The sequence below is a fragment of the Heptranchias perlo genome, chromosome 25 (assembly GCF_035084215.1).
Source record: "Heptranchias perlo isolate sHepPer1 chromosome 25, sHepPer1.hap1, whole genome shotgun sequence".
NCBI lineage: Eukaryota > Metazoa > Chordata > Chondrichthyes > Hexanchiformes > Hexanchidae > Heptranchias > Heptranchias perlo.
Genome location: NC_090349.1, coordinates 13134030 through 13143860, shown reverse-complemented (window position 1 = coordinate 13143860; position 9831 = coordinate 13134030). Strand labels below are relative to the sequence as shown.

General features: G+C 48.4%; 1 protein-coding gene across 1 annotated transcript in view; it reads right to left on the bottom strand.

Annotated features, from left to right (window-relative positions):
- Positions 1-3855: 3855 nt before the first annotated feature.
- The window catches only part of LOC137342037 (dynein light chain 2, cytoplasmic-like), a 7063-nt gene continuing 1087 nt past the window's right edge, over positions 3856-9831 (bottom strand). Inside the window, exons 2-3 of the mRNA XM_068005645.1 lie at positions 7270-7409; positions 3856-4277 (exon numbers count right to left, since the gene is read on the bottom strand). Of these exons, the coding sequence (XP_067861746.1) occupies positions 4140-4277; positions 7270-7401 (270 nt within the window). The 5' untranslated portion in view covers positions 7402-7409 and the 3' untranslated portion in view covers positions 3856-4139. The remainder of the gene's footprint in view (positions 4278-7269; positions 7410-9831) is intronic.

Sequence of the window (9831 nt, the reverse complement as noted above, 5' to 3'; positions counted from 1 at the left end):
GACTTTTGGATTCCCTTTTATGTTGGCCGTAAATGTGGGCAAAAGTCAACACAAAAAATGCTGCAACAGGAAGTCAATTGGCATTGACAGGAAGTGCACACAGAGCAGGTAGGGAAGACCAATTTTAATTTTTAAGATCAAGCAGAGTAAGAGGTTGGGGGATAATAGAACCAATGGTAGGGAGGAGGCAAATAGGAGGGGCAGATAGAGAGGAGGGGGGGCAGGAAAGGGTTAAAGAATGAGAGATGGGAGAGATAAGAGCAGCAGGGAGGGGTGGGAAAAGACTGAGAGGATATGGATGGGAGGGAAGAGGATAAAAGCAGCTCACTGGCCACCTCTTCCACACTGGCGTGACTCTCCAACAGGGACTGGGGACCCAATCTCTTATTTAAGTTAAACCACAAGATAAGTGAACATAGGTACAAACTTGTAAAAGGCCAGTTCACGATTATAAAAACAGAAAATGCAGGAGAAGCTCAGCAAGTCAGGCAGCATCTGTGGAGAAAGAAATAGAGTTAACGTTTCAGGTCAAACACCTTTCGTCAGAACTGGAAGATGTTGCATGGACTGACTATAGAACTTCCAGCATCCGCAATATTTTGCTTTTGACGCAGTTCATGATTATGTCAGGCAGCACTTCTTCAGTAATCTTCTAAGTAGGGTAGTGGAGGCAAATGCTTTGAAATCATTCAAGGAGTAAATTAGATGCTTTGATGGGCAATTTCTGTGGCAGCTTGATAGGCTGAATAGCTTCCTTTATCGGTACTCACCTTTGTGATCAAATCTTGAGGTCCAGATGAACTATGCTGTTGTACTTTACATCATCACCTGAATCCCTTGATTGTGGCCTTATAATGTATTGAGAGGTATCCTTAGCTAAACAGGTCATTTTAATTACTTTAGTGTATCTTTAAAATAGCAGTTAATGCTACTACAGCAGTGTATTTTGTGGGTTGTAGATAGCTTTGAAGAAATGTGCATTCAAATCATTTTTTTCTTTCAGAAATTTGACACTTATAATGTGTGTGCTATCAACAATGATATTTCAGCCTTACAATATATCCTGTTCCAAGATGGATGTGATTTTCTCCTGCCAAGCTTTTCTATTGCCCTTCGTAACAAAAGAAAGACAACTATCTAAATAGACTGGAGCTTATGTTACACTGTAAGTGAAATGTAACTCTACCACTTTTACATTCAGAAGAACTGGACAGCAAATGTCACAGTATGAATAGGCTACTTTTGTGTGCGCATGTGAATGTAGTGATGCATTTTATTCAGAATTTTTTGAAGCTGCATAAAAAGATAGTGATGATGGCAATGGAGATGCTACAAAAAATAATAGAATCACAGATGTTACACAACGATTTATCTTTTAGAAGGTTCATGAAGTGTTCTGTTAGTAGCAGATGGTTGGTTCTAAGATTTCAATGGGAAAACAAAAAATATTGTGACTAATAATTAACTGATAACTTATTTGTGATACAGTTGGGCCTATTTCTACTTCTGCAACATCACACCTGATTTATCCACACCATCATCAGCTGCAGGCTCTACTTCTGTAAATGTAAGGAATCTTACAACACCAGGTTATAGTCCAACAGTTTTATTTTAAAATCACAAGCTTTCGGAGATTATCTCCTTCGTCAGGTGAGTACTACCCACTACTCACCTGACGAAGGAGATAATCTCCGAAAGCTTGTGATTTTAAAATAAAATTGTTGGACTATAACCTGGTGTTGTAAGATTCCTTGCATTTGTCCACCCGTGTCCATCACCGGCATCTCCACATCATGTCTACTTCTGTAACCCTCCACTCTTCTGATCTGGCTTCCCCCTCCTCCATTCCACCATCAGTGGGATACCTGGCCCCACCTTTAAAAGCCTCCTCAAAAGATACCTTTTCAGACCATCCTTAGGTCACCTCCCTTAATTCTTTGGTTACTGTTTCTGGTCCATTTTGGCCTATGAAATGGCTCAGGCCATTTAACATAGTAAATGCACAAAGGCAAGTTAATGTAGCGCATCCAAGTGCCTGTTCTACATGCAAGTTAGATAACAATGTCAGCAGGTTATTGAACCATAGTAGACTTCACAATAAAACCCAATCCTGTCCTCACCCATCATCCACACGTTTATGCTTTCCAGCAGGAGTTACTGGATAGCAATGAAGATATATTTCCCTTCCCTAGGCCAGGCAGAGAGGCTAACTTTGTTTTCAGAGTTTAATTGCCCAATAGGGACATGGTTGTTTTGGTTAGACAAGCAGCAGGAAGTTTACGAGTACTCTGTGCTGGTAGGTTTGTATGATTTTAACTCGTTGCCTAAGTTCTGTGGACTAAGATAAGTATGGCCCTAATGGGAGAGTTCACTGTCGAAATCAGGCAAACAAAAACTGAGGATCTCTCAGTATCTTGATTTGAAGATTCAAAGATAGGGTAGGTTTTTCCTCTAGTGCAACTATGGACCTAAGAGGCCTGCAGCTGTTCTCCTGCCCACCAGCATAAGACCCTTCAGGTTACTGTGTGATTGACTCACATGGCTCTGATTTTAATCTTGCAGCTGCCCTGAGGACCACCACCAGGTTTCTTCAGATGCCTTTCTGTTAGGGTATCCAATGGTTGGTTGATGAAGAAAGTGAGGTGTAAGGCCAGAAACACCTCATCATGCCTCATTACCATTGCAACAGTGAGCCTGAATGTGTTTCCATGTTAAGATACCCACTGACCAAAATAAAAGGGGCCGAAGAGAAAAATGGGATTGAGAGCAATCTATCCAATTCACAGTGGCCTTGAACTAAAGTACAAAACAGACCACACTAATAATTGTAAACAATTTTACAACACCAAGTTATAGTCCAGCAATTTTATTTTAAATTCACAAGCTTTCGGAGATTTTCTCCTTTTTCTCCGAAAGCTTGTGAATTTAAAATAAAATTGCTGGACTATAACTTGGTGTTGTAAAATTGTTTACAATTGTCAACCCCAGTCCATCACCGGCATCTCCACATCAACACTAATAATGGTCAGTTTCACTCAAACCCAGCAGAATGGTGGGGAAAATAGAAATAGCAAACTGGTGGAGCAGCAGCCTGATCTTTTTGTGTAGGTGCAAAGTGTTAATACCAGGTACAAAGTGAAGGGGGGGAAAGAGGAGGAAAGTGGCGAGGACTTCTCTCCCTAGCGTCACAGTGAGTAGACTGTATACCTCTGTACACCACCTATGCAACTGAAACAAACTGTGCTAAATGTACAGCTTGTTCTGGATTTGTACCAACTTGAAACAATGTTGACTCAAATGAAATAAGGATTACATAAATTACTTCTAACTAAATTAAAATACTTTTGTTCAGCTGGCAACACATTTATGGTGAATAATAGCCTCAGTGGCAAAAGTACACAAGGGCAGAAGCCCCAGAACATACTGAAATCCATAATCACAAACCACAAGTTTCAGGTTTATACAGGCAATAGCTTGAGGTGATCTATACAACACAAAAATAGAAATAAGAGGTATAGCCATTTTAAGTGGTTCTAATATTCTTCATATCCAAACTTCATGTTGGAGAAACGATATGCCCCACATTGCAAGGTACACAACAAATTTAAAATGATTTGCTAAACTATAGCAACAATGCCAGGGCAGTGACCTCTATTTTTCATTCATGGGTCATCACTGAAGATCACATCTCATTGGCAATCTGTGCTCAGCCTGCTTGTGACCACTATTCCTCCCTCTGACTCCTAAAGAAAACCTAGAATGGACTAAACTTACTGGAAGACATTCAAATAAACCAGCCAGCAGAACACAAACCTACAACCTACATACACACACACACACAGAACAGACAAACAAAACGGTATCAAAACTTGTTTATTGAATTGGAAAGGTTGGAAAATTAAGACAAAAAAATAAATACAAGTCACTAGAAAACATATCAGTGACCCTTTGTAGGAGGAGTTGAAAAAACAAAACAAAAGCAGCTTGAAAATTTGGGTCCACCACAATGGAAGTTACGCTGGGCATATTCTTCCTCATGTTTCCTTTTGTAGATTAGTCAAAACAGAAGGTACTGTTTTTTTAATTAAGTAGTCTTTTACTTGGATCAACTGCATTTGGAACCCATTAGTTCAGCCTCTTCAGCCAGATTTAAAAAGGAGGATGGCCACCTGGCCCAGGTAGAAATAGATGAAGTGTTTAGTTTCATGAGTCACATAGCTGCCAAAGTTTCTACCGACAATACAATGCCATGTGGGGTTGTACTTTTTGTCAAATTCCTGCAAAACAGAAAAAACAAGAGTGTGTGTTGGAAAACCTTTTTTATGAACAAACTCATATTTCTAATGTTAGATGCATTACAGTTATATCTGTTTAAACATTCATTAAGAGTGTCCCATGGGAGCATGCAGGGCCATAAGCAATAGGAAAATGGTTCTCTCTTACACAAGTATCCCATCTCAAAAAATTGATGTTGAGTAAATCTCTACTGCCCTTACACACCAGGTAGCAACCAGTTTGAGCAGAATTGGAAAATAAGTAGGAGCAGATTGCCTTCACACATCCTTGGTCAGAAAATGGTAGATGAAGAAGACAGTCCCAAAACAGAACAAAATAAAAATGACATGGACATGCATAATAATTACTCCCACATTTTCTGGTAATTATTCCTTACTATGGGTCCAATAATTTTTCTAGTTACTGGATCTGAGTTATTATAATCTTATGATGCAACACAATGCTAGATAGTTAGGAATGTGAAGAATTTAGATTATGTTGAGATTTAGCATTACTAGTTTCTAAAAAAATTCACATCTAGATATATATTCAGAATCTCTTCTGGTCACCACCATATATTATTACATAAAATATTACACAAACAGCATAATGTGACACCAATAATAATCATGAAGCAATCAGCTCCAACAAACCATATTTTTAAAATTACATACAATCTATGGAGCTTTTAAAAAATGTTCCCTTTTCAAGAAAAACACATGGGTTTCCTCAATGGGCCTACTGTTATGATTGGAAAAGCATACAATATATGTCATGGTGAATGAACAAAAAGTTTTATGCTGGAGGATAGAAATGTGGAATGCCTGAATTAACTGAACTATCCCCTTTTTGAAATTCAAAATGTTCCAAGGGTAAGTGAGGGACTAACATCCAATCAGAAAACAGCTAAATCACAGATTTCAATATGTAATAACTGAAACTTGGAGACTTTTCACTTGCAAAAAGCACTTCCAAGTATCTGGATGCATGAATTAAAGCAACTATATCAAAATTTGCTGATGACACCAACTGGGGTATGACAAACTGTGATGTACAACAGGATGACAGACAGTTGTCAGCTGAAGTTCAAAATGCAAAAAAAGTGAATAAATATACTGCGGAGGCAAGAATAGGGAAAGGGAATACACCTTAAATGGCAAGATTTAGATGGAATGGAGAAGCAAAAGGACCGTGCTATGTGGATACAAAGGCCATAAAAAGGGCACACAGATTTTATAGTTCTGTATCTAGGAGGCACAGAATACAAGAGCAAAGAGGTAAAGCTGAACTTTTACAAGATCTTTGTTAGGCCACTGTTAGATTATTGTGTGTGGTGTTGAGAACCCATTATAAAAACATAAGAATGGAAAAGGTTCACTGTAGATTCACTAGGATTTTACCAGGTATGACATGATAAAAGTCAAGATTATTAATGGGTATGATAAAGTAAATAGGAATGGATTGTTTCCACTGGTTGACAAGATGGCAACAAGAGGCCAGAAAACTAAGACAAATCATAAAAAGGATTAATGGTGAGGTTAGAAAAAATGTGTAGAGGGTTGTTAAACTGTAGAATTCTCTGCAAACTGTTGTTGAAGGAGGCCCCGCAAATTCTTTTAATAGGGAGTTAGATAGTTGCTTGGAAAAGAAGAATATTGAAGGGGATAGGGAGTGAGCAGGAGAGCGGAATTAGAGTGTGTGGCTTGTCGTGGATAAAAACACTGGCATAGACTTGGTGGGGTGAATGGCTTGTTTCTGTGCTGTATGATTCTATAAAATAAATTACAACATCTTCCTAATTTTTTAAATAAACTCAACAATAAACAGCTACTAATGGTTACAAACCATCACACAGATTGAAGGGGGCTTACAAGGCAGTAACAATGAGGTTCAGATAATAACCCAAACCATGATAGTGAAGCTGCAGTAATTTAACCCTGAGTTGTGTTACTGTTTGGAAGCACACAAGTCGATGCAGTTTACTTTTGAAATATATAGCACATTTGGAAATCCAGGGATCTGTTGTACTCTATTTATTTCACACATTACAGGCAATATTCTATTTAATATCTGGAGAAATACCAGTGGGAATAAATATGACAAAGCATGCTTTTCTTCAGCTACTTCAAGTCCTATAAATAGAACGACTTAAAGCTTTGTTTTTGAAACTTGTATGCACCATACAATACTTTTAACCAGAACTCAATGATGGTAATAGATATTTCAACTAGTATGGGATCACAATGCACAGTCTTAAGTTACTTTCATGGACCATAAAACATTTTCTAAAAAACAGGAGATATGCACAATAAATGTATTGCTGTATGCTGACAGTGTATATCCTTTCAAATAATGAAGTTCTACCACAATCATTGGTGAGCATTATATAGAATCAAATAATGGGATTAAAAAAATACACTAGTCTCATTCAAATGTATTGCAAATCAAAATTTGTACAGGTTCACAGTTACTTGGTGGGGTTCTATTATAATAAGCATGCTTCAGGTTACTTAATTAATCAACATTATTGTTCTCATGATCTCAATATTACCACCCTACTCAGTGGCAAGTCAAATGTATAAACTTTGCTGTCTCTGTTCAAATGCTATAAAAAGTAACCCACAATAGGGAAAGTAAAACCAAATCTGGAAAACAGAAATCCTTATTTTGTCTTTAAAAATTTCAGTTACAGGTTAGAATCTATAATCAGCATTGTAACATCATTGAACGGTTTAGTTTATGACACAGACTTAAGTGTTACTCCAAACTCAATTACAGTATGTTAGGCTGCAATCAGCCAACTGATTTTGCAGTCTGATATCCCCATTGTCACTACCCCAGTTTCCCGGTCAGATGATATGTGAAGGGTTCTGACTGCAAAGCATGAACAGGGCACTTCTGCAGGCCATACCAGAAGGCTAGCTCTCAGTAACATTAGATCCCACCCAGTTAGCCTAAAGTGTACTCTAACTTCTTAAGTAGCAATGATCTCACCTTCTTGATGTAAGCTGCTATGTCTTTCTCAATGTTGTACTTCTCTAGTGCCTGGGTAGCACACTCCACAGCTTCCTGCTGCATGTCTTCAGACATGTCAGCATTCTTAATGACAGCTTTTCTTTCAGACATGGTTCTACCTGAAAGAAACCAAAAATAAATATCTTAGTTACAAAAGAAAAATAAAACACAAATGGACTTATCTAGAATTATTTAATTGGGCTAAAATAAATAAATGTAAATAATCAATTTTAAAAACAGGGGGGGGGGGGAATGGATGGGGGCCCACCGGGGGGGATGGATGGATGGGGGCCCACCGGGGGGGGGGGGGGGGGGATGGATGGATGGGGGCCCACCGGGGGGGGGGGATGGATGGGGGCCCACCAAGGGGGGGGGGGGGATGGATGGGGGTCCACCGGGGGAGGGGGGGATGGATGGGGGCCCACCAGGGGGGGGGGGGAATGGATGGGGGCCCACGGGGGGGGGGGGGGGAAGAATGGATGGGGGCCCACGGGGGGGGGGGGAATGGATGGGGGCCCACCGGGGGGGGGGGGAGGATGGGGGCCCACCGGGGGGGGGGGGGGGATGGATGGGGGCCCACCGGGGGGGGGGGGGGGGGGATGGATGGGGGCCCACCGGGGGGGGGGGAGGGATGGATGGGGGCCCACCGGGGGGGGGGGGGGATGGATGGGGGCCCGCCGGGGGGGGGGGGGGGGATGGATGGATGGGGGCCCACCGGGGGGGGGGATGGATGGGGGCCCACCGGGGGGGGGGGGGATGGATGGGGGCCCACCGGGGGGGGGGGGGGGGATGGGGGCCCACCGGGGGGGGATCGACGGGGCCCGCGGGGATGGGGAGGGCGGGATCGACGGGGCCCGCGGGGATGGGGGGGCGGGATCGACGGGGCCCGCGGGGAGGGGGGGGACGATGGACGGGGCCCGCGGGGAGGGGGGGGACGATGGACGGGGCCCGCGGGGAGGGGGGGGACGATGGACGGGGCCCGCGGGGGAGGGGGGGGACGATGGACGGGGCCCGCGGGGAGGGGGGGGACGATGGACGGGGCCCGCGGGGAGGGGGGGGGACGATGGACGGGGCCCGCGGGGAGGGGGGGGACGATGGACGGGGCCCGCGGGGAGGGGGGGGACGATGGACGGGGCCCGCGGGGAGGGGGGGGACGATGGACGGGGCCCGCGGGGAGGGGGGGGACGATGGACGGGGCCCGCGGGGAGGGGGGGGACGATGGACGGGGCCCGCGGGGAGGGGGGGGACGATGGACGGGGCCCGCGGGGAGGGGGGGGGACGATGGACGGGGCCCGCGGGGAGGGGGGGGACGATGGACGGGGCCCGCGGAGGGGGGGGGACGATGGACGGGGCCCGCGGGGAGGGGGGGACGATGGACGGGGCCCGCGGGAGGGGGGGGACGATGGACGGGGCCCGCGGGGGGACGATGGACGGGGCCCGCGGGGGGACGATGGACGGGGCCCGCGGGGGGACGATGGACGGGGCCCGCGGGGGGGACGATGGACGGGGCCCGCGGGGGGACGATGGACGGGGCCCGCGGGGGGACGATGGACGGGGCCCGCGGGGGGACGATGGACGGGGCCCGCGGGGGGACGATGGACGGGGCCCGCGGGGGGACGATGGACGGGGCCCGCGGGGGGACGATGGACGGGGCCCGCGGGGGGACGATGGACGGGGCCCGCGGGGGGGGCGATGGACGGGGCCCGCGGGGGGACGATGGACGGGGCCCGCGGGGGGACGATGGACGGGGCCCGCGGGGGGACGATGGACGGGGCCCGCGGGGGGACGATGGACGGGGCCCGCGGGGGGACGATGGACGGGGCCCGCGGGGGGACGATGGACGGGGCCCGCGGGGGGACGATGGACGGGGCCCGCGGGGGGACGATGGACGGGGCCCGCGGGGGGGACGATGGACGGGGCCCGCGGGGGGACGATGGACGGGGCCCGCGGGGGGGACGATGGACGGGGCCCGCGGGGGGGACGATGGACGGGGCCCGCGGGGGGGACGATGGACGGGGCCCGCGGGGGACGATGGACGGGGCCCCGCGGGGGAGGGGGGGGGACGATGGACGGGGCCCGCGGGGAGGGAGGGGACCGGATGGGGACCGCGGGGAGGGGGGGGGACCGGATGGGGACCGCGGGGAGACCGGATGGGGACCGCGGGGAGGGGACCGGATGGGGACCGCGGGGAGGGGGGGGGGACCGGATGGGGACCGCGGGGAGGGGGGGGGGGACCGGATGGGGACCGCGGGGAGGGGGGGGGGGACGGATGGGGACCGCGGGGGAGGGGGGGGGGACCGGATGGGGACCGCGGGGAGGGGGGGGGGACCGGATGGGGCCCGCTGGGAGGGGGGGGGATGGATGGGGCCCGCTGGGAGGGGGGGGGGATGGATGTGGGCCCGCTGGGAGGGGGGGGGGGATGGATGGGGCCCCGCTGGGAGGGGGGGGGGGGGATGGATGGGGCCCGCTGGGAGGGGGGGGGGGGGATGGATGGGGCCTGCGGGGAGGGGGGGGGGTGGATGGGGCCTGCGGGGAGGGGGA